Source organism: Paramisgurnus dabryanus, chromosome 15, assembly GCF_030506205.2.
Source record: "Paramisgurnus dabryanus chromosome 15, PD_genome_1.1, whole genome shotgun sequence".
Lineage (NCBI taxonomy): Eukaryota > Metazoa > Chordata > Actinopteri > Cypriniformes > Cobitidae > Paramisgurnus > Paramisgurnus dabryanus.
Window position 1 is genome coordinate 13,166,983 of NC_133351.1, and position 25,211 is coordinate 13,192,193.

The window sequence follows — 25,211 nt, forward strand, 5'->3', positions numbered from 1 at the left end:
TATATAAAATATATAATAATTTTATTTAGCTTGTGTATCCATGTTTCAGTAGGATAAGACGTTTGGCCTTTCTCCGATAAAGAAAAATGTTTTGCAGGTTAACGTGACCATACACGTTGGCAGTTTATTATCCATAGTTGCATAAAATTGCATGTAACCTTGCTTACTAAAGAGTACAGGAAACGCACAGCCTGTTTTTTTCACATACTAAAAAGGAAACCACAAAACAAAAATAAGAATACATACAGAGGGGCTCTGTTGGCTTTTAAAATCCCATGTAGTTAAACTGCCTATAAAGCAATCTGAGCAGCCAAACATATTAACATGGCTTGACCAATGGCCAAGCTACTGGTACCTTTATCAAACAATAATGAATGGGAGGTGGGTTGCCATTGCATATAGTGTGCGACCACCTGCCTTAGTGAAATGGGCAATATGAAGCAAGAATGATTATTTCATTGCATACAAAACGCTACGAGACTAGGTAGGGTCTACAAATTTTGGAAGAATCTTCAGATAGAAATCTATTTAACATTTTGTTTCATGTTATTATGACTGATTCACAGTTTCAATATATCTGTGGTTAATTTGTTATCAGAGTTTCAATAGCTCAGCTGGTACAGGCTTGCATTAGCACGGCATGTGACCCTGCCTGTGAAAACCAATTTCACTGACTTTAATCTTTGACACAATCTTACGCAGTCAATATTAAAGATATCAAGGCTATATTTTTACAGAATGTTCTTTACATTATGAAGAATGATTAAACAATAAATAAAGACTTAAGCTAGGTTTAGTATGAGTACACTGTAGCCATAAAAAGATGCACAAGCTAATTTAAATAGGTTGTGGTATTTAATGTGCTATGAAAGCATTTTAGTAATGGCATCATCGGTTGACACGAATTTCCTGTTGTGAAATAAATTTCTGTTGGTTTGTTATTGTGGCCTATGGCCAACCCAGATGTAGTGTAAAAAGTTGCAGAACAAACATTACTGCATTTTCTCTTTTAATGAGCTGTGGGATGTTTTTTAAAAAAAACCTCGCATAGATGTTAAAACATTGGATGCTTAAAGCGCACCTATGGCTAAAAACAACATTTCTTTGTGATTTTAGTATAATACAATGTGTTCACGTGGTTTATGGTTAAAAACACATTATTTTCCACATACCGTACATTTTTATAGGTCCAGATTTCGCTCTCTTCCTGAAATGCACAGATTTGAAAAGCGCCGTGTCCCTGATTGGCCAGCTAATCTGTACGTCGTGATTGGTCTGAATACCTAAGGCGACAGCCGGAAAATAATGCTCCTCACTATGTTTGAAAAATTTGCGAGTAAATAATATACAGGCTGTGTGTCCGAAGTGGATTGAGTTATGATAATGTCGGTCTTCTCTAGATCACCGATACTAGAAAGTAAACTGTTGCCTACAATCCGTGTGTTTGTTGTAGTAAAGATTAACGTTGGAGACGCTAACTCGCATCATTGTTTTCTTTGTGGTATGAACCTTTGCATATTGTTAACATGTACTAATACACACCAAAAGTCAAAGGAATGTAAAATCGTGAATTGGACCATTAGAAGAAATTTATTTTGTTTAATGAAATATATTGTAAATATAAATAAGCTGAGTTTACAGATGATAATGTCCTTCTCCTGATCTCACAAAACAATTAATTACAAAAGATGGACAAAAAATTTCATACATTGACAATATTGGTTTAACCTCACTTTTTTACCTTCAAATCGCACAAACCACATATGACAATTGAAACAATAACATTAAATAAGGCACATGAAACATTGTAAACAAAACCCTTTAGCGGTAAAGTAATCTGTGATTGGCATATACTGTACATAGCATTTTAAAGCATAAACATCATATTAGAAAGACACTTATACTGTAACAAACTGGTGAATGTGCACTTAAATAAGCAGCTGAGTGTTATTCATATTTCAGGGTTTCGCTGTTCACATGTTGTATTTGGACAGAAGAAATGCTTACATGAATCTTCATATACATGTATTGCTGATTGAAAAAAAATAAGCTTCCAAAGTCGCATGCAACGCCATATACACTGTAAAAAATTTCTGTAGAAATTACAATATTACTGGGTATTACTGGCAACTAGCTGCCAGTAACTTACTGTAGATTTTTCATTTATGTTATTTACTGGCAACAGTTTGTTTAATGTTAAATGAACATCAGTCTTTATGTTCAACAGTAAGTTACTGGCAACCAGCTACATAATTACAGCAAATTTTTTACAGTGTAGCCACAGGCTAACACAGCATTATTACAAAGCGATCCTTGTTGAGAAAACAAAGCTGATATTCATACAGTACATATATCAGAATACTATTTTAAAACCTCTTATTTCTCATGAAACTTTTTACATACAGAAATTAACTTATACTTTAACGTTCATTGCTTGGTAAGTTTTTCACATTTTCCATGCTGGCTATGGTAATCTGAAGAACAGATTAATCATGTTGAAATGTCTTGAACAAATGCGAGAAGGATGTGTTGAAATTGTGAATGATGGACATGCAATTCTGCAGAAATCTTTTGACCATTCAGTGGACTTCTGTATTCACGGATTTCCTGTCGACCTACTTATTGCCTTCAAATGTGGCTTTATGTAGCCTCATAGTAATCTGCAATTACAGTTAAACAGTGGTTAGAGTTTATGCGGTCTTTCTTTAATGTATTGCCTCTTTAACCATTAAATAATTAAATGTCCCCTAAATGTTTTTGGATGCATATACATATGGATCTTTTTAGCAAAATTTTAAAATTGTTTAAGCCAACACAAAGCACAGAGGGGTTAGCATAGCCTTACAATATTATATTCTGCCATGAGAGCTATTTAAAAGTATTGTTATGAATCTTTATATTTTTTAATCAGATCTTCTATGTCAAAGAGGGTGACATGGATAAATGTAATAATAAAAAAAAAAAAAAAATGAAAAAATCATGACTGAAGATGTTTTCTCTGCAATGTGGCCTAAAATGAACAAAAGTTAAATATTGCAGTGCCATTTACATGCGACAATATTACATATTGTCTGATGACACAAATCTTTGAATCAGAGTTTTGGAATGATTCATTGAAATGAACGGTTTGCATTTAAAGTTTATGAAATGAATGAATCTTTACGAATCTAATGCTGTTGTGCCATCAAAGTTTAAATCAAAGACATCTATTAAAACATCTGTCTTGACACTTGTCACAGGAATGTATCTATCTTGAAAAACTTTATCGCTAAACAAAAACTGCATTATAAACATTGCAACTTTCATATGATGTTGCTTAACTTATAATTGCATTTCCCAGCCTTAAAGGTGCAAAAGAGGATGTTTGTTTTATACATTTTTGCAATATTACTTGAAATTGTCTTTACTAAATGATAAAAGACTATTTATTAGGTGCACTGAAAGTAATATTATTAATATACGTCATCTGTGCACAGGATAGGGCCTTAAAAACATCAGCCAATTGCTCATGCAGTCATCGCATAAGCGATTGGCCCTCTGGCTTGTCAATCACTGCCATTACGATCCTTGTGAGAGACGTGCGCTCTAGTAACTAAACACAGAGGACGCACACGCATAGCGCATGAAACTCCATCTTAAGTTTCGTTTTGTTTTCATTGTGTTACGAGGTAGTTTTTGTTCTGTTTACTTTTTCTCTTTAGGTTAATTGGATCCACCTGTTTCCAATTTCCGTTGGCTACTTAAGAGATCTGGATCCTCACACCAGGGCTCATTCTCATTTGGCTTGGTTTTGAGTCTGGCTGGACCTTTTGTTTTGTTGTGCTTCTTTATATTTAAGTTGATTTTTCTGTTAAGTTAGGTGTATGTTTATGTTTAATTTGATTACATTTAAACCCCTTTATTAAATAAATTATATTTTGAATGTGCACCTTTGTGTTTTGTTGCTTCCTTGAAATGGGTTGTAACAAAATGGGGGCTCGTCCTCAAATATTTTGTTAGCAAATTTGGTAAGGTCCAGTTTTATTTAGAGGAACGTTTGTCTCTTGAATTTGTGCTAGCACTGGCAGAAATGTAGGCGGAGCACATTATTTGATTCACCTGTGTGTTTGACTCAGCTAATGTGTTAGCAAACACACATGTGTTTTGTTGGGAGTAGTAAAGAGTCTGTTTGGTGTCCTTTTGTATATTAGATTTGCTTCATCTTTGGTTATTGGTTGGTGAAGCAAGAGAAATAAAGGAAAACTAAACTGAAACCACATTAAGTTGGGTAAGTTAAATTTGCTTTCCTCCCAAATTGTTGTGAAAAGTTTTTTCTATTTTTGTCTAGAGAATGATGTCTAGTTTATTCATAATATTCAATAATCTATTATTGAAATGTTAGTTTGTCAACAAACTCATTGTATTCTGTAGCACAGTTGTGGTATTTCCCCAGTAGGTTTAGCAACGCATTGCGTTGGTTTATTGTTTTAGTTTGTTATTTTTGTGCTTTTTGCTGGGTTGAGAGCACGGCCGCTTTTGTGTGTCTCACTGGTCTGTCCGTGAGATTATACGATTGACGGTATTTGAGTGCTTAAAAAGACTCAACTCTTGGCATGGGCATGAAGATTAGGGTCTACTTATTGTAGGGAAAAAGGGATATAGAGTAGTGGGGAATATCACAAATCGTGTTTACAGGTAGTTGAGTATAGTTGAATCTCATTGTAAATGGTTGAGTTAGACTTATTCTTTGAGTCTCCTAGTGAGGAACTGTTTGATCAGCTAACAAAAAAACAATTGTTGGTGGTTGCTGAAAAATATGATATACAGTTAAATACTAAGGATAAAAAGTTGAAGGACACTGTTGCATTAATTGTTATCACTGCTCTTATTAACTTGAATGTCCTTGATACTAGTGAGTTCGATTTTGATCGTGTTGGCGAAATGCCTTCAACATTCTCTATTGAGCAGAGGAAAGAACTGATGCTTTTAGAGTTAGAAAAGGTAAGACTGAATCGTGAAGTTGAGATTCGTAAATTGGAGGTTGAGGCTGTGCGTTTTCAGTTGATTGGGGAAGGCAAGTTGGCAGGGACTGGTGTATCCAGTTCTGTAATTGGGTTGGATGTTGCAAATAACATTAGACTGTTGCCCAAGTTCAGTGAAACTGATGTTGATACGTTTTTCAGTTTATTTGAACGTTTGGCAAGTATGATGAAGTGGCCTGAGAAGGAGCAGACCGTAATGCTGCAGTGTGTGTTAACTGGTAAGGCACAAAAGGCCATTTCTGCCTTAAGTACTCATGATGGTCAAAGCTATCAAAAGGTAAAAGAGGCTGTGTTAAAGGCTTATGAGTTGGTGCCAGAGGCCTATAGGCAGAAATTTAGGAACATGCGGAAACTTACAGAACAGACGTACTCTGAATTTGTGAAAGATTTAAAAATTCAGTTAGATCGTTGGTGTTCTGCCTCAGGAACAGATACGTATGAAAACCTTTATGAATTGTTTTTGTTAGAGCAATTTAAAAGTACTTTGCCCAAGCATGTGTCCATTTTTCTGACCGATCGTAATGTTATATCTACAGAAGAAGCTGCAGTTCTTGCTGATGAGTATGTACTCAATCATAAGGTAGAACTTAAGAAAGGTAGGTCAAAGTTCACTGATAATCCTGAAGATAGTGCAGTTCCCCGTCATGTCCCTTTTGATAATAAAGGAGAGAGGAATTTGAGAAATTATGTTGACAAAAATGACCGTTGTGCTTATTGTCATCTAAAGGGACATTGGAAAAAGGATTGTCTAGCACTCAAAGGAAAACTGATGCGTACTAAATCTTTATTACAGATGGATATGTGTCATTACTTGGATGTGACAAGCAGGTCCCTGTTAAGGTGTTGAGAGATACTGGTGCATCAGAGTCATTTATCTTGGAATCTGTTCTGCCTTTTTCGCAGAAATCTGATACAGGGAATAGTGTGTTAATAAGAGGAATTGGACTGCAAACACTTTCTGTTCCCTTGCATAATGTGTTCCTTCAATCAGATTTAGTAAATGCACCAGTGGTGTTGGGAGTTCGACCTTCTCTGCCAGTGGAGGGAGTTTCAGTTATTTTGGGAAATAACCTGGCAGGTGACCGTGTATGGCGTGACGTTCCACCACCGCCACCTCTGGTAACCGTTTCACCTGTTCCTTTTGGTGAGAATGATATCTCTCAGCAGTATCCAGAGGTATTTGTGTCATGTGCCCTTACACGTGCAATGAGCAAACAGAATGTTGATGGAATAGAACTGTCTGATTCTAAGGATTATTCAACATCTAAGAGAATGGTGCCTGGTCTTCTTGCTTTACCTTCTGTCTCCCAGCAGGTTTGGGTGTCCACTCAAAAGGAGGACCCATCGCTGAGGTCTTTGTTTGATGCAGTGTTGTCTTCAGATGAAGCAGAAAGTTCCACAAATGGATACTTTATTGAGAATGATGTACTATTGCGGAAGTGGACCTCTAGTGGTGAGCAAGGTCTGGGTGAACCCATGATACAAATTGTAGTGCCTGCCTCTTTGCGAAATACTGTTTTGGAGTCAGTTCATGGAGGAGTGTCAGGTCATTTTGGCGTTAATAAGACCTACCAGCATTTGCTGCAGTATTTTTACTGGCCTCGTATAAAGAGTGATGTAAGACAGTATATAAAGACTTGTCAAACATGCCAGTTAACTGGTAAACCCAATCAAGTTCTGAAACCTGTACCTTTATATCCCATACCTGTTATGGAACACCCTTTTCAACATCTATTAGTGGATTGTGTGGGGCCACTACCACCTTCAAAATCTGGTTATGCTTATCTTTTGACTGTGATGTGTCAAAGTACTAGATATCCTGCAGCCTATCCCATGCGTTCCCTTACAACACGGTCTGTTGTTAAAGCTTTGACCCAGTTTATATCTATTTTTGGAATTCCAAAAATTGTTCAGAGTGATCAGGGTACAAATTTTACGTCTAATATGTTTCAGGAAGTGTTGAGACAGCTTGGCATCAAACACAACAGGTCAAGTGCATACCATGCTGAAAGTCAAGGCGCTTTAGAGCGTTTCCATCAGACTTTAAAGTCTCTATTGAGGGCATATTGTACTGAGCTTAAGGGTGATTGGGAGGAAGGTTGCCATGGATGTTGCTGGCTGCTCGTGAGGTTATTCAGGAGAGTTTGGGGCTAAGCCCTAATCAGTTCGTTTTTGGACACAGTGGACGAGGACCATTGGCAGTATTGTGTGATGGTGTTTTGCCACCGGAGCCACCACAGAGTTTGATTCAATATGTGCAGGGTTTTCGTCGACGTTTAATTTTGGCTGGAGAATTTGCAAAGGAAAACCTGGAAAAAGCTCAGAGAAAGATGAAATGTTGGTTTGACCGCAAGTCAGAGGTTCGCATGTTTAGTCCAGGGACCAGGTGTTAGCCTTACTTCCTTTACCTAGATCTTCTTTCTGTGCAAAATTTTCAGGTCCTTACACTGTACTTAGACGAGTGTCTGATCAAAATTATGTGCTTTCCACTCCTGACCGTAGGAAGTCCACTCAGTTGTGTCATTTGAATTTGTTAAAAGCTTTCTATGATCGCACTGTTACTTCTAAATTAACGTGTTCTCCAGTTGCAGTTGCTAGTGTGACACCTTCAGGTGAACAAGGACAGGATGTGAGAGCACCTGATGATGTAATTCTACAACCTTGTCTAAAAAACTCTGAAACTATGGAAAATCTAGAAGGATTGTTAGCACATTTATCTGTTGAGCAATGTTTTGAATTAACTTCTCTGATAACTGAATTTTCTGCTCTTTTTTCAGATATCCCCTCTCGTACCAACCTTATTGAACATGATATTAATGTAGGAGATGCTAAGCCAATTCGTCAACGTTTCTATCGAGTATCTTTAGATAAACGTCAGAAGTTGGAGTCTAAAGTAAATTACATGCTTGATAATAATATAGCCAAACCCTCCTTTTCAGATTGGGCTTCTCCATGCTTGCTAGTAGGAAAACCCGATGGTACTCAACGTTTTTGCACAGATTACAGACGTGTGAATGCTTTAACTAAACCTGACTCGTACCCTTTGCCCAGAATTGAAGATTGTGTAGATCAAGTGGGGTCTGCTAATCCTGTAAGTAAATTTGATTTGCTTAAAGGATACTGGCAGGTGCCTCTGACTACACGTGCTCAAGATATTTCATCTTTTATAACAACTTTTGGACTATTTTCCTATTCCGTTATGAGTTTTGGCCTTCGAAATGCCCCCGCTACATTTCAGCGTTTAATGAATAGAGTGACAGCTGGTTTGGAGGGATGTGCAGTGTACCTTGATGACATTGTTGTCTTTAGTGATACATGGGAGCAACACCTACACCGTATCCGAGCCCTGTTTGAGAGATTGTCTGCTGCCAATCTCACAGTTAATCTGGCCAAATGTGAGTTTGCCAGAGCAACTGTGACCTACTTGGGTAAGGTGGTAGGTATGGGAAAGGTGCGACCAGTAAGTGCTAAAGTGATAGCTATTAACAACTTTCCCCTTCCCCAAACAAAACGTGAACTAATGAGATTTTGGGGAATGGCGGGGTATTACAGGAGTTTTTGCACTAATTTTTCTTCTGTTGTTGCCCCTTTGACTGATTTGTTAAAAGCAAAAGCTAAATTTGTCTGGACTGCCAATGGTGAACATGCGTTTGAGAATGTGAAGCGATTGCTTACATCATCTCCTGTTTTGACAGCCCCCCGACTGGAAAAGCCATTCAAGCTTCAGGTGGATGCCAGTCAGGTGGGAGCAGGTGCTGTTCTGTTGCAAACTGATGAAGGTGGAATAAATCGTACTATTAGCTATTTCTCACGGAAGTTTAACGTGTATCAGATCAATTACTCAACTATTGAGAAGGAGGCTCTTGCTTTGATTTGGGCTTTACAGCACTTTGAGGTGTATTTGTCTGTTGGGACTATGCCAATAGTGGTATATACTGACCATAATCCCCTGACATTTCTTCTTTCTCTGCAGAATCCCAACCAGCGTCTTATTAGATGGTCTCTATTTTTGCAGCCTTATGCCTTGGAAATTCATCACATGAAAGGCAAGGATAATGTGATTGCTGATGCACTGTCACGTGCCCCATGTGATGAATGAAGTCTTAACCACCTTTTAAACATGATCTATACATTTATTGGTTTGTTTCCTTAAATAATGTTTTTCCTAGGCGCCGGGAAGTTGCTGGTTTTTAAGCCAAGGAGGTGTATGACAACTGGATTGTGTATGTGGAAAAAGAGACTTAATGCTTACTCTGAAAGGTTATTGTAATATTGTATAAGATATGGTAGAGTCTTTTTGCCTCTCCCTTTTAAGGGGGGAGGTGTTACGAGGTAGTTTTTGTTCTGTTTACTTTTTCTCTTTAGGTTAATTGGATCCACCTGTTTCCAATTTCCGTTGGCTACTTAAGAGATCAGGATCCTCACACCAGGGCTCATTCTCATTTGGCTTGGTTTTGAGTCTGGCTGGACCTTTTGTTTTGTTGTGCTTCTTTATATTTAAGTTGATTTTTCTGTTAAGTTAGGTGTATGTTTATGTTTAATTTGATTACATTTAAACCCCTTTATTAAAGCAACACCAAAGAGTTTTTTTTACCTTAAAATAACGCTTCCAAAACAGTTTCAGTCGTTCATCCACTCTAAACAGGGTGAACAGCACTTTCACATTCGCTTTGCAGCCCTCTATCGGCCAAAACCGCACTAAAAAAGTTTCCAAACGTCGGGTAGTGGTCCTGTAGTCCGAGTGAATACTACAAAAACTTGCTTTACGGCAGACCTACAATCCAATCAGAGCCAGCTATGCCTCAGTATTTATGACAGTGGGTAATGGACAATTACGCTTCTAACCTGTAGGGGGAGCAAAGAGCCAAAACTCTTTGGTGTTGCTTTAAATAAATTATATTTTGAACGTGCACCTTTGTGTTTTGTTGCTTCCTTGAAATGGGTTGTAACAATTGTCGATCCTGCTTTCCTCCTCGAATTTGCACCACGGTAGAGAAGAAACTCGAAGGAGGATGCAAAAGAAAGACTTTTTTAAGCTGCTGGGAATACGAGAAAATTGTCAGAAGAACGTAATGTAAACAGAGTCGTTATTGGAAAAACATTTCAACGCTGGAGAGCAATGAAGGAACAGAGAGGTGTCAAGACAGACGCGCAGTTCGCAAAATTCTTCCCGACAGGTAACAGTGATTATTTTTTCTTTGGGGAATAATTATTGTTGTACTGTTATTCAAGTATATTGACGTTGTGCTTGTACTGTAGTTGTAAGGCAGTGACCAGTCTGCTACATGCTACAGTAGTTGAAATTGAAGTAGCGTCGACTGATCTAGCGTTTTAACGTCTTATTTGTTTATTATCATCATTTCACATAATGAATCCACTGACGCGAGTCACGCGACACAGCATATGCCGGTGTTAAACAAACACTCGTTTTCAAATATTCGTGCACGAGTTTTGGAAGGCGTTCCCTAGAAATGAGCTGTGAAGGAGGGAGGCTGTTCTTACGCATGCGCTCATTTAAAAAACTCAGTAACCGTTTTTGGATTCTCAGTCGGCGAAAAACATCCTCTTTTGGGCCTTTAATTCTTACTAATTAAATAGCAAGAGATGTCGTCCCAGAAGCTGCGTGCACACCGCCAGCATCAAGCAATAACAGAGCGACGAGATCTCATTCATTTCAATGAAACTTCACAACTTCTGGTGACAGTAAGCGGACGTTTCCAGATTTGTGACAACTTTGTGTTCAACTTCAACTTCACACTTTCAGGAGCAGTGAAGTTCACGTCATTTGCTTTTAATCAGTTACTGAGAGGACAGTTACTCATTTGTTTATACTAGGTTAACCAGAAGTCGCTGGCGATATGCATGCAGCATTAGACTGCCCACAAATACTCCCGAATACTATATGAGACGTTTAGCCTTGCATTAGCTTACCCCTCTTTCTCTTTCTCCTAACCGGGCAGATGTGTGATAAGATGAACTGAATCATGTTTGATATGATGGCAGGTGAGGGATGTAGCTGATGAGGTTGGTGATGGGCAAGTGTCATCTCCCAGGCATCCACCAGCTGGACATTCAGACCTTTAAACATGATCCGAAGTACCGAATCAAGCTGTTGGGAGAACCAATCGCTGTTGTATAAGCTAGACTCTGGGTCAAGTTTCTGGAGGTTGGCTGTGCGAATCAGCACTATAGTTGCTGGTTCACGATTAAGCAGCCGAATCACTGCTCTGCGGATGTGCCGCAGGCGGCGTATGTAGACCTGAACCGGGAAAGTGCTGAAATGTGACCAGATGCTAATCATAACCACAGTGTCCGAGCCCCCTCGTAAACCGTCCAGTTCATTAGAGATGTAATGCAGTTCAGCTGAGGAAACGGTAGTGAAGCGGATTGGTGGGCCGTGACAGCGATATCTCAACACGATGCTGTGGTTGCTATCCACTGCCATGAATGGCCCAACATTTTTGGGGCTGTAAAAGTTGAATTCCTTAAACTCTGTAGTGTTGAAAGATGATAAGGGAGGAAGTAAGAAACAGAAATAGAATCAGGATTGCGGATAAGAGAAAAAAATGCAAACAATTTTAGACTTTTGCACTTTGCAGGCAATTTGGTGGGTTTTGGTTTCTTGTTTTAAAAGGGGAAGATTTGTATAATAGTGAAAGCTGACTAAGAAACAACTAAATTCCCTTACAGCAACTATAAGGATGGTTACAAAAAATATATCTTACCTGGAACCTGGGCAACAAGATACTCATACCACTGTCGTACAGTGGAGTCTCCATACATGTACACCATCTTCCCCCTAAGACACTGAGTTATAGCTGAAGAGTCATTAAATTGACGCATGACAACACCAGTCAAAGGCCTCCATATCCCTCGATAGTAAAACCCAGATTGAGAAAGTTCAAGGTTTCTCCATGTGGTTTGTCCTGCAAGAAAACAGACATGCCTTTAAAAAAAGGGAAGTAAAAGTGGAACTGAATTAAGGAAAAGTAACAAAAAAAGTAGAACTGAAATAAGCTTTTACTTACTCAGCATTTAACCTTAAGAGCCAACAAGAGGCAAAATATAATTTATATAAATTGACTCAAATTAAAACTGGACATTTGTATTAACAAAGCTGCAATCTGTAAATTTTTTGGTTTAAGATAAATCAGTTGGACATATCATGAAAATCTGACTTTTTCCCATGTTTAAGTGCTATAACTGGGTCCTCAGTGCTTCTATTAACCTACAACATGTGATAAAGATCAATCAAGTAAATTAGTTTTTGTAAACCATTCTCTGCAAGCAGATATCACTAAGGGTGTCACGATTCTCCAAATCCTCGAATCGATTACATTTTCGGGTTCTAAGGCCACGGTTCGGTTCGATACTCAAATTTTACTTTTTTAAAGAACAGGTTGCTATGCCATTTTTAGACTAGACTTTTATGAAATATAATATCTGACCTTGAACCCGGAGATGCCCTGCCATGTTAGTCGCGCTGCCAGTGGAAAAATATAGTACACGCACATACCACGAACATCTGTCAGTACTTTGCACCTTAAAAACGCGCTTTTATTACCGTCAGACGAGATTGTGAGACTATAGCCCAATAAGTCATGTTTAAATGCAGAAAAGCAGACCAGACATGACATGGGGGCATGGCAGCATCAACGATTCTATCAAGCTTGTGACTTAATTTCAATCGATTACATATCACAGCGTAAATATCATGTACATGAAATTCCACATCACAGTACCTTTAGAAGCAGGAAGAACAGTCACATTGTCCATCCCTGCGGCATGTATTGGAATTTTTATATTTACTGCACTAAAAAACAAACAAAGAAAAACAAAAAATAATCATAACAAATATGATCACACTCTTTTCAAGTTTTATTAAAGACCCACTATCATCTGTTTTTATTTCACATTTTCTTTGATGTGTGTCTTAGAACATGTTTACGAGATGCAAAGTTACAAATGGCGCTAGTTATCATCTCCATCTGAAATCTCTTTTCTTGGACTACAATGAACACAAGGATTGTAAACCAATCGGAAACACACCACAGCTTTCAGAACAGAGAGCTTTGGGAAAAATCAATGCTAAAAAGAGCAATAATTATGTACAATAATATTGTGTGGAAAATAATGTGTGAACACAGTGTATTACACCAATGTAGTAATAGCTGTGTAATAAGTCATAGAACATAGAAGTCAACATTTTAAACAAATTACAGTTTATCATATACACTCACCGGCCACTTTATTAGGTACACCTGTCCAACTGCGCGTTAATGCAAATTTCTAATCAGCCAATCACATGGCAGCAACTCAATGCATTTAGGCATGTAGACATACATGGTCGAGACGATCTGCTGAAGGTCAAACCGAGCATCAGAATGGGGAAGAAAAGTGATTTTGAACGTGGCATGGTTGTTGGTGCCAGATGGGCTGGTCTGAGTATTTCAGAAACTGCTAATCTACTGGGATTTTCACTCACAACCATCTGTAGGGTTTACAGAGAATGGTCAGAAAAAGAGAAAATATCCAGTGAGCAACAGTTCTGTGGGGGCAAATGCCTTTTTGATGCCAGAGGTCAGAGAATGGCCAGACTGGTTTGAGCTGATAGAAAGGCAACAGTAACTCAAATAACCACTTGTTACAACCGAGGTATGCAGAAGAGCATCTCTGAACACACAACACGCCGAACCTTGAGGCGGATGGGCTACAGCAGCAAAAGACCACACCGGGTGCCACTCCTGACAGCTAAGAACAGGAAACTGAGGCTACAATTCGCACAGGCTCACCAAAATTGGACAGTAGAAGTTGAAAAAACGTTGCCTGGTCTGATGAGTCTTGATTTCTGCTGCGACATTCAGATGGTAGAGTCAGAATTTGGCGTCAACAACATGAAAGCATGGATCCATCCTGCCTTGTATCAATGGTTCAGGCTGGTGGTGGTGGTGTAATGGTGTGGGGGATATTTTCTTGGCACACTTTGGGCCCATTAGTACCAATTGAGCATTGTGTATTGTTTCTGACCATGTTCATCCCTTTATGACCACAGTGTACCCATCCTCTGATGGATACTTCCAGCAGGATAACGCGCTATGTCATAAAGCGCAAATCATCTGGTCCTTGAACATGACAATGAGTTCACTGTACTCAAATGGCCTCCAGAGTCACAAGATCTCAACACAATGGAGCATTTTTGGGATGTGGTGGAATGGGAGCTTTGTGCCCTGGATGTGCAGCCGACAAATCTGCAGCAACTGCGTGATGTTATCATGTCAATATGGACCAAAATATCTGAGGAATGTTTCCAGTAACTTGTTGAATCAATGCCATGAAGAATTAAGGCAGTTCTGATGGCAAAAAGGGTCCAACCCGGTACTAGTAAGGTGTACCTAATAAAGTGGCCGGTGAGTGTATATACTGGTGCAAAGATACCAGGCCAAAAAACATTGGCAGATCTATAAACATTATTACACATGAATTGGCTGAATAACACTTCTAAAACAAAAACAACAACATTTTCTAATAATTTTCTATTTTTTGTGAACAATGTAAATGCTGCATTGATATAATGTAATAAACATTAGGTTTATTGAATCATCAATAATATATTAGCTCTACATTTGTGATTATTAACTCTTAAACTTATATTATCTTTAATGCCTGATAAAGATATATATTCAAATGCAAAATAGGTTGACATCTCACTCACCTTTGGAAGAATTTTTTCTCATATGATGTAAGGAGGTTTTTTTTATAGCCCCCCTTTGCATGGTTGACCCTCGTGTCACAATCCAACAATTTGGGTTTATAACAGTACCAAGGTTCTCCGGTATAAGGGTCTGTGTAGTTGCAAAGCGGCTGCTTTTTGACCGGCAGACACAAATTGCACAAAGTGGTCTCAGAGAGATACCTTGAGCGGAAGAGGCTCTTGAAGAAGACACGGTCCGATTGCTCCTCTCTCAGTCGCTTGAGTACCATGATAGCTTCGCTGGGATGTACCATGGTCACATCCACCTGAACAACACCAGGCCAAAGCAGTGGAAAAAATAGAGAATAGTTTCCATTCCTGTGGTCGTGTACCCGTCCTACCACACCTGCCCCCAGTTCAGGTGTATGAAGTCGTGCGACTAGGAAGTCCCCTCCATGTTTCTTAGGTTGACCAAAAAAGTTGTTCATCTGTACCTTCACTACCAGCTTCCCACCAACCTGCAGCTCCCCGGAGTCTTGGATTATATAATAGCTTTGTGCAGGATCACTACTTTGACGCAACGGCAGTCCAAGAACCGGTGGCTCTGACCAGGAGATGGATTTGAGAAGATACCGCTCCTCTTTGGCCTCCTCTTCAGTGGGCTCCTGGCCAAGGTGGGAACAGTACGAGTAGTTGAATTCCACAGGAAAGATTTCAGAGATCTTCAGGACAGACTGTATGCTGTTTTGAAGCTGAAGGTAAGTAGAAACTGTCTGACAGTTCCAGCTCTGCGGTGAGAACAGGGCAAGTTTCCATTACATAAAAGCATTAGAATACATTAACACAGTTCTTACAAAGTTATGATTGACAGATTGGATTGACAGAACAGCACAAAGCTTTTAGTTTTGACATTAACTTTTCTAGAAACAATATGATTAACAATTTAAGAATGTGATATGTCTAACACCAACACACTACACAGGTACTTCTACGTACTTCCAGCATAGTGATATTCCATAAAACCAATGCAAGTCCTGCCAGTCCCACAAGTGTGAAGAAAGGTACATAATTGGACAGGTATTTCTTCATGGTGTCCTCTCTCTGTCATCATCTGTCCAGCACTACAGAGGGCCATAGCTGGCCATTACCACACACTAATCAGGAAGAACCTAAAGGAAGAGATATGACAATACAAACAGGGCTCAACGCAAATAATTTTTTATACTGGCCCAGTCGGGCCAGTGGTTCAGGTTTTCACTTGCCCTACCAAAATTTTTACCGGCCCCAATAAAAAAATTCTGTGTCACATATTTAAAAAGAATAATTCAAAAATAATGAATTGTATATACATATACAACAGACACGTTCCAACGAAAAAAGGCTCCCAACTTTTCTGCTTTTAGTTGCAAAATTGTGCAAAATATTGCAACGTTTCTTTCGTCGTGTTTTACCCAAGTAGATGTCTGCTTTCAAGATGTTAAATAATATACACTGATGAAAATATATTTTAGTGACTGAGGGTTAAGCACTACGGAAGAGGATTAGGGGCACTGGTGAAAAAAATATTTGAATTCTGACTTCGATCTCAGAATTCTGACTTTGAATTCAAATTCTGAGAATAAAGTCAGAATTCAAATTCTGAGAATAAAGTCAGAATTCAAATTCTGAGAATAAAGTCAGAATTCAAATTCTGAGAATAAAGTCAGAATTCAAATTCTGAGATTAAAGTCAGAATTCAAATTCTGAGAATAAAGTCAGAATTCAAATTCTGAGATTAAAGTCAGAATTCAAATTCTGAGATTAAAGTCAGAATTCAAATTCTGAGATTAAAGTCAGAATTCAAATTCTGAGATTAAAGTCAGAATTCAAATTCTGAGATTAAAGTCAGAATTCAAATTCTGAGATTAAAGTCAGAATTCAAATTCTGAGAATAAAGTCAGAATTCAAATTCTGAGAATAAAGTCAGAATTCAAATTCTGAGAATAAAGTCAGAATTCAAATTCTGAGAATAAAGTCAGAATTCAAATTCTGAGATTAAAGTCAGAATTCAAATTCTGAGATTAAAGTCAGAATTCAAATTCTGAGAATAAAGTCAGAATTCAAATTCTGAGAATAAAGTCAGAATTCAAATTCTGAGATTAAAGTCAGAATTCAAATTCTGAGAATAAAGTCAGAATTCAAATTCTGAGATTAAAGTCAGAATTCAAATTCTGAGATTAAAGTCAGAATTCAAATTCTGAGATTAAAGTCAGAATTCAAATTCTGAGATTAAAGTCAGAATTCAAATTCTGAGATTAAAGTCAGAATTCAAATTCTGAGATTAAAGTCAGAATTCAAATTCTGAGATTAAAGTCAGAATTCAAATTCTGAGATTAAAGTCAGAATTCAAATTCTGAGATTAAAGTCAGAATTCAAATTCTGAGATTAAAGTCAGAATTCAAATTCTGAGAATAAAGTCAGAATTCAAATTCTGAGAATAAAGTCAGAATTCAAATTCTGAGAATAAAGTCAGAATTCAAATTCTGAGAATAAAGTCAGAATTCAAATTCTGAGATTAAAGTCAGAATTCAAATTCTGAGATTAAAGTCAGAATTCAAATTCTGAGAATAAAGTCAGAATTCAAATTCTGAGAATAAAGTCAGAATTCAAATTCTGAGATTAAAGTCAGAATTCAAATTCTGAGAATAAAGTCAGAATTCAAATTCTGAGATTAAAGTCAGAATTCAAATTCTGAGATTAAAGTCAGAATTCAAATTCTGAGATTAAAGTCAGAATTCAAATTCTGAGATTAAAGTCAGAATTCAAATTCTGAGATTAAAGTCAGAATTCAAATTCTGAGATTAAAGTCAGAATTCAAATTCTGAGATTAAAGTCAGAATTCAAATTCTGAGATTAAAGTCAGAATTCAAATTCTGAGATTAAAGTCAGAATTCAAATTCTGAGATTAAAGTCAGAATTCAAATTCTGAGATTAAAGTCAGAATTCAAATTCTGAGATTAAAGTCAGAATTCAAATTCTGAGATTAAAGTCAGAATTCAAATTCTGAGATTAAAGTCAGAATTCAAATTCTGAGATTAAAGTCAGAATTCAAATTCTGAGATTAAAGTCAGAATTCAAATTCTGAGATTAAAGTCAGAATTCAAATTCTGAGATTAAAGTCAGAATTCAAATATTTTTTTCACCATTGCCCTAATCCTCTTTCGTAAAGCACTGGCTCGATCGGGCACATGACAATATTACTGGCCCGAACGTCTCTCACGCTTGCCCCGGCCAGTCCATTATGTTGGGCCCTGACAAATCTAAAGGATTTTAATGTGCATTTAATGGGAAACTGAATTTTGTGGACAGGTTGTCCATTCTGATCTGTACACAGCAGGTGTAAGTGGGTGTTGTATCATGTTGTATTTTAAAATAAAACTTATGTTGGATTTAACAGTCGTTAACCAGAGAATGGTTTACCAACAAGTTGTACCCTATAGAATACAAAAATCATACTGAAATATTCCAAGTTAAAAAAATTATACATTTATAAATGCAAATATATAAAAATAAATAACTCGGTTTACATTTGTCAAAAATCTAGTTATGAGTTATCTCGTTTTGGAACCAAACTCTGCATATGCAGATGGAGGGCGAATTCCATTCGGAAGTGATCTATGCCATATACTGTATTACCTTCGGAAAATAGTTGTAAAAGAGGAAGTTGCACAATTGTGTCTAGATTAAAACACTTTGCAAATAGAGCAATGAAAACATGCAGAATGTGTTGCTATCTGATAGCAAAACATTATGCATGTTTTCATCGTCGTGGAGCGACCTTTGCGCCCAGATAGCAACACATTCTGCATGTTTTCAGGGCGCTAAAAGCGGTTTGGAATTCACCGGCGTTTGTGTTGACGCGTCATCCAGTTCACGTGAGCTCCTACCACTCGTAGGATGCGCGCTGTTTAGAATAAATATAACAACAAAAGTCAATAAACATTTTTTATTTTAATTGTGTAACTTGTCTTCGTTTAGCCTTGGAAACAGGCCAGTGTTTTGCAGAAAACGCAAGGCGGAAGATAAGGATCTGTTTAGCATTTTTGTGAATTTCAACGAAACCAATTTGTGTCTTTTCCCTCAGTTGTGCAGTTTATCGCGTCTGAATGTCTAGCTGATATCAAACACCAAGCCAAAATATATTGTTTATTTACTTGGTGGATGACCGAACCAGCGATGTTGCCGTATTAAACGTTATGTGTATACTTTACAGTGATGACTCTGCAGTTTCACATAAATATACACAGTGATGTTACAAATCCATATTTTCAAAACCATAATAATGTATTGTTGTCTTATCGAGGTTGTATATAAATGAACAAACGAATGTAACGACAGTGTATGGCGCGTCCTACCTGCACATATTATCTGATCCTGCAGCGTTGTTTCTGCCGACTCCTTTGTTTATACCCATATTATGGCACCAAAAGGATACATTTATCATCAGTAAGGTAACGCAACTAAATTACAGAATTAAATCAACACTCAACAGCTATAACGAACTAGAGCAGACCAGACTCGAGGTTTAAATGATCACTGGTGCTATGCACGCGCCGCGTTTGCTACGTTGGTGCGCGCGGCAAAAATGACGTCAACGCGGAGTGGGCGGTCGCGCGCGTTGGGTGCCCGAGACCCCATTGACTCTTCGCGTCCTTTGATGAAAAAACCTTATCATTTCCGGCTCGCTTACTGGAGGACATATATTACATGTGGTGTATTTGAGAAGCTAATATATTGTGCGGTAATAAATGCAAATAATAAATACCTTCCTACAATAATGTTTTGGTCTCAGGTGGGAAAATATTACGTCAACATACAGTTTGAGGAAGTTATCACGTGACTTTAAAATTAGTATTATTAAACCGAGTGTAGTACAAGCAGTTTTGTCTTGTGCAGTTGGCATTTATTTCAAATTACATGATAAATTATATTTATTGATCCATTCTGGCTTTAATTTTACGTTGCTCCTATTAAATATTTTGCATCAAATATTGCAGTGTATTGTATTACCACACGGGGGCACTACTGCACTGTGACAGAGCTAGTACAGCACACCACATTTTCATGAATTACTTAATTTTTATGTTACTTTATTTGCTGTGATTTAAAAATGTCAAATATTACATTACAGTTCAGCAGGTATTTCATTATGTATGGGCTTAAAAATAAAAACAAAGAATTAACTTCATTACTGATTATATGAATAAAATAAAAAAACTAAAACTAAAATAAATCTATTACAGTTGTTTAATAAATATTTCCTAAGAAATACATATAATGAAATAGAGTCTTAAAATTTATTCAGAGACATTCATTTAACCATATGTCATAGGCTGAGTTAAGGAATTCACTCATGGAAAACATTATGATGGTAACTCAAGTATGTAACAAGAAAAGCATTTTGAAGAATGTACAATTATACTAACACGAAATAGTAACACGTTGTGCGTTGTTAACAATCGTAACCTATGAGGTCTAATGGCACAGTACAATGTAGGGGTCAGAACTCAAAACAACAGTTTTCTGAATAAAAATGTAAGTCTCCTAGGATGATTGATGAAGCTTCTAGGATATCAGTGGAGGAGTCCCTTTGGGTCCTCTGAATGCACTTTAGGCAGCACTACTATTAAGCTTGTGCAGCAGTCTCCTTCTGTTTTGCCTTCTGTTCCCGCTTATACCTGTGTTGAGTGAAACAGTTTATGTATTGAAAATCCACCACAATTAGTATTCAACTTAAATTAACTTTTTTTCTCTGCACAGAGTCTATTTTAAATTACACAATATATTGTGAGATCCAGTCTGCTTTATCAATACTATTGAGAGTCTTTTTAACATGTAGAAAAACAAGCCACAAGTTCACCGCAGGTATAATATCAGTGAACGAGTAAGGGTTAACGGTTAACAAAGTGATGTTTTTGGGAAGAATTATTGTTTGCACAATATTATAAAAATATGATCAAAACGATCAAGTGGTCAAATATCTTTTGGCACACATTAAAGGGACAGTTCACCACAAAATGATAATTCATGATTTACTCATTACTTATGTTGAGATTTTGTATTCCGTTGAACACAAAAGAAGATATTTTGGAAATATTATTAAAAAACACACAGTTGATGGTACCCATCAACTTCCATAGTAGGAAAAACAAATACCATGGAAGTCAATGTGTACCACCAATTTTGTTACAATCATTTATCAAAATATCTTTTGTGTTCAACAGAATTAAGATTTTCATAAAAGGAGAGAAAATGAGGACAAAAAATTCATTTTTGGGTGCACTATCCCTTTAAGTGATGTTTCCCTTTTAATTAGATAGTATAAAATATTGCATTTACTTCATAGCCAAGGTCTCTGTCCCGTTTAGGTTTCTCCCTGCTGATTTTTAAGACCGTCGACTGACCGAAAATGTGTGTTATAAGCAGAGGGGGACACTACTTGAGTATTTTAAGTAAATTTTGCAAGCATCTGTGGTTTATCAGAGTTTTTGTCTTGGGATAAAATTTACTTTCCTTTACTAAAAAATGTTCACTACATTCTAAAGCATAGAATCATACTGTGTATTCCTTTTATATTGCATATTAAAAATGATTTAATACCTAATTACATAAAAATTGTGTACTTTTACTTTTCTTGAGTAAAATTACTAAAGTACTAAAAGTAAAACTGTACTACATGTTTAATGTACTTAAATATTAAATATAAACAAAAAACTTGAAATTATTCAAGTAAAAATTGTGATAATATGCTTTGGAATGTAGCTTTTCCAAAGAAAAAACACTGATAAAATACAAATACTTAAAAATGTACTTTTATGTAGCAAGTACAAATACTTAAGTAGTATTTACACATGTATTTCTTAGATTATATTTTCCTCACATACAGTGCACATTCACTGTAAAAAAATACTCACTGCCATATTCTGTACAGCTGTGAGCCTCCTGCCCCTCCAACAAAGAAGTTTACAGCAAAGAGGTTCCAGTTCTTGGGAATAATAACCAGGGAATACCTGGACCAAATGAGACCTAAAAAACAAAAAGGGTTGGATGGATATTTGGTGCATTTTTTGTAAGGCTGCCTAACAATTCGTCGTGACTAATCGTATGCAGAATAAAAGTTTATGTTTACATATGTGGGTGTACTGTGTATAATAATTATGTATATATAAACACACACACACACACACATATATTTTAAGAAAATGTATAATAAATATTTATATATAATATCATGTGTAATGTGTAATGTTTCTTAAAGGATTATTCCACTCTCATATAAAAGAAATCACGATAATTTACTCGCCCCCATGTCATCCAAAATGTTGATGTCTTTCTTTGTTCAGTCGAGAAGAAATTACGTTTTTTGAGGAAAACATTCCAGGATTTTTCTCAATTTAATAGACTCCCATATGGACCCCAACAGTTTCAACACAGCTTTAAAGGGCTCTAAACGATACCAACCGAGGCATAATGGTCTTATCTAGCAAAACGATTGTCATCTTCAGCAAGAAAAATTAAAAATTGCACCTTTAAACCACAACTTCTCGTCTTGCACTAGCTGTGTGATGTGCCAGCTGCAAGCACGTCGAAAGGTCACGCATGACGTATGCAAAACTACTGCCCCAGTGTTTACAAGTGCGGAAAAAGAGGACCGTTCCGACGTTGTTGTATGTGGAATGACCTTTCGACGTGCTTATGCAAATACATGTGGTTGCACTGGCCCGTCACACGGCTAGTGCAAGACGAGAAGTTGTGGTTTAAAAGTGCTTATTTTGTATTTTTCTTGTCAAAAATGGCTATCGTTTCGCTAGATAACACCCTTATGCCTTGTTTGGGATCATTTAAAAAGTCATTTGAAGCTGCGTTGAAACGGCAATTTTAAAGTGCATTTAAACTGTTAACTGTTGGGGTCCAATAAAGTCCATCAAATGGAGAAAAATCCTGGAATGTTTTCTCAAAAAACTTAATTTCTTCTCGACACATTTTGGATGACGTGGGGGTGAGTAAATTATCGGGATTTTATTTTTATGAAAGTGAAGTAATCCTATAAATATATACATGCATGTGTGTGTGTGTGTGTGTGTGTATTTATACATACTTATTAAACACAGTACACCCATATATATAATAATTTAAACAAAAACTTTTATTCTGCAAACGATTAGACTAATCTGTAGGCAGCCCAACATTTTTGTATGGATTTGAATAGATTTGTTCAGAACAGTCTACAAGTTTCTTTTTTTTCACAAACAACTACAAGCAATGTTACATGTCTCTCTATGACAGTTTTATACCTGTGGCTGTCAGTACAGCAGACTGCGAGGTACTTAGTTTGTCGGCTGGACGTGTCAGATCTGCTAAACCAGCCATGACCAGACCCTGCGTGAAATCAGAAATACAACTCAAACAATCTGAAAAACTAATATAACCTGTGAAGAGTTAAATGTGTTGTCAGTCTTACCCATTTAAACATTGGTGCCCAAAAGAATACAGTCTTTGGACCTAAAGAGGAGGAAATCAATACAGATGAACTGATGGCTGTTGCAATTGCTTATTTGTGTAAATGTTATCACAACTTGGACTTTGTTGGTAAAATTGGTCTAACGGATAATTAGAAAAAGTGACTGTAGAGTTATTCATATATTTATATATGAATTTTTTTAATAAATTCAACATTTGCAATACTTGATATGGAGTTTAAATCTTTGTTTCTCACATGCTCATCAGCAGAGACCGACTGAAATGTTGTTTGAGCTATATATATTTTGCCATACGTCCTTTAAAGAAAAGAAACTACACACCCGGAAAAGAGCTCACCTAGGGTAAGTAGTAGTACAGGTTTTTCAGCATGAAAAAAAATGTAGATTCAGATTTGGTCTATAAAGACATACATGGAAAGAATTTGCCTGTGTTTACACTGATAACATTATGCAACACTTGCAAGCAGCAGCACTTCAGATTGCTATATGAGCAAAAGCTATACTAGGAATCAATTCAGAATCAAATTCAAACACTTTCTTAAGATAATAAAAAAATGTTCAGACTTAAACTCTAAAACTGTTTTACACTATTCTATCTTAAATAAGTCTATAGCAAAAGTATCTCTTCTCACTTTGTTATTACCTGCATGAGTGAGCCTTTCTTAACACTTAATAAGATCGAAACGCTTGCTCAGGTAGCAGTGTCTATGGATGCACTTGACACAGGTCTGTGTACAGAAAGCTAACACTTTTAAAGAGGTTAAATTGATAAGTGTCTTTAATAAATAAGGTGTCGCGCTAACGGCATTTGTGTTACCTGCAGGATGGTTATAAATGGGTCTCAGCTTAGCCGGCAGCAAATGCTCAATCCTGTTGAGGATTCTGTGGTAAGAAGCTCTCAGTCCCACCATTGCCATGATGACTGCTAAACAAGCTAAATGCTATCACAGTATACGCGAAAGTAGGGCTAGGACGTGCAAAGCACCCTACTGTTATTGAACCGTGACGTTTCTAAAAGCCAGGAACTCGTAATTAACAAAACAAGACCTTTGGACCAGCATAAGGCAACAAATCTGTGTTACTGTCCTACTATCGACCTTGTAATGCAGCTCAATGGCTATGTTGTCTTGGCAAGTGTCAGAACGGACGTAGCAAAGCGCAGTCGCCGGGCCGCAAGGAGAATTGCGTCATGACGCATGAACTTCTGCGGTATTGGATTGGTTGAGGCTGTTACGCCTTTTACGTGATTGGGTAAAATGTTTTTCCAAATACTGAATGTTGTGACTTGTAAGGAATGGTGTAACAACAAAAGCTGCGGTTTTTTTGTCTTTCAAAGCTGAATGTGGAGGTTAGCAGTTTCTGTTTTGATTACTAGAGGAAACTTTGTATTTCACAGTCCATTAAAGTCAAGAGCGTAGCACAAAAATCCTTTAAACACATATCATTTTTTATTATATTGTGTTTGTTTTTAAGTGAAACACATAATTAATGTCTAATAGGTATGCAAACGTATAAATTATCATTGTATTATTTTAAAACGTTCATGAAAAATGCTAATTAAATCTATATTGAAAAAACGATATTAAAATGCATTGAAATCAGTGCAGAGTCCAGATTTGCTATGGAGGACTGATTATCCAAAATTATGAATAAATAAATACATGTACAAAGAAATATAAAACAAATATGCAGACACATATAAAAATAATCATAAATGAGTATTGTTACTTTTATTTTTTATTTTTTAATTATATTTTTTAACACATTCTTTATTTACGTTTGTTTATTTAATTGTACATTTATTATTATTTTTTTTTATATACATTCCGTCCGAAACTGCGCGATCACCCACGTTTTCGTTCTCACCTTCTCACCCATGACATGGACCAATCACAGTCTTTTGTAAATACAAATAACTTTTTTGACTAAATACATTTTTTTCATTTCCAAAACCTATTTTATTTAGTAGAAATTAGAAAC

General features: G+C 36.8%; 2 protein-coding genes across 4 annotated transcripts; both read right to left on the bottom strand.

Moving 5' to 3' along the window:
* Positions 1-1,033: 1,033 nt before the first annotated feature.
* On the bottom strand, positions 1,034-19,304 carry nxpe3 (neurexophilin and PC-esterase domain family, member 3). 3 transcript variants are annotated; one of them, XR_010526945.2, is made up of 8 exons: positions 19,107-19,304; positions 15,709-15,881; positions 14,734-15,500; positions 12,764-12,834; positions 11,747-11,947; positions 10,953-11,513; positions 9,935-10,057; positions 1,034-3,929 (listed from the first exon to the last, which is right to left on the bottom strand). XR_010526945.2 is itself a non-coding variant. In XM_065251897.2 (7 exons), exons 2-7 carry the CDS (start codon positions 15,799-15,801, stop codon positions 2,641-2,643), a joined length of 1,713 nt encoding a protein of 570 aa, XP_065107969.1. In that variant the 5' UTR covers positions 15,802-15,881; positions 19,107-19,304; the 3' UTR covers positions 1,043-2,640. The 3 variants fall into 3 exon arrangements, 1 of the variants encoding a protein (XP_065107969.1); XR_010526946.2 differs by having other exon boundaries at positions 1,039-2,660; XM_065251897.2 differs by lacking the exon at positions 9,935-10,057 and having other exon boundaries at positions 1,043-2,660.
* A 730-nt stretch (positions 19,305-20,034) lies between these two features.
* On the bottom strand, positions 20,035-24,394 carry mpc2b (mitochondrial pyruvate carrier 2b). The gene is made up of 5 exons (XM_065251895.2): positions 24,049-24,394; positions 23,213-23,253; positions 23,046-23,130; positions 21,666-21,777; positions 20,035-20,429 (listed from the first exon to the last, which is right to left on the bottom strand). Exons 1-5 carry the CDS (start codon positions 24,146-24,148, stop codon positions 20,378-20,380), a joined length of 390 nt encoding a protein of 129 aa, XP_065107967.1. The 5' UTR covers positions 24,149-24,394; the 3' UTR covers positions 20,035-20,377.
* Between the last annotated feature and the right edge of the window lie 817 nt (positions 24,395-25,211).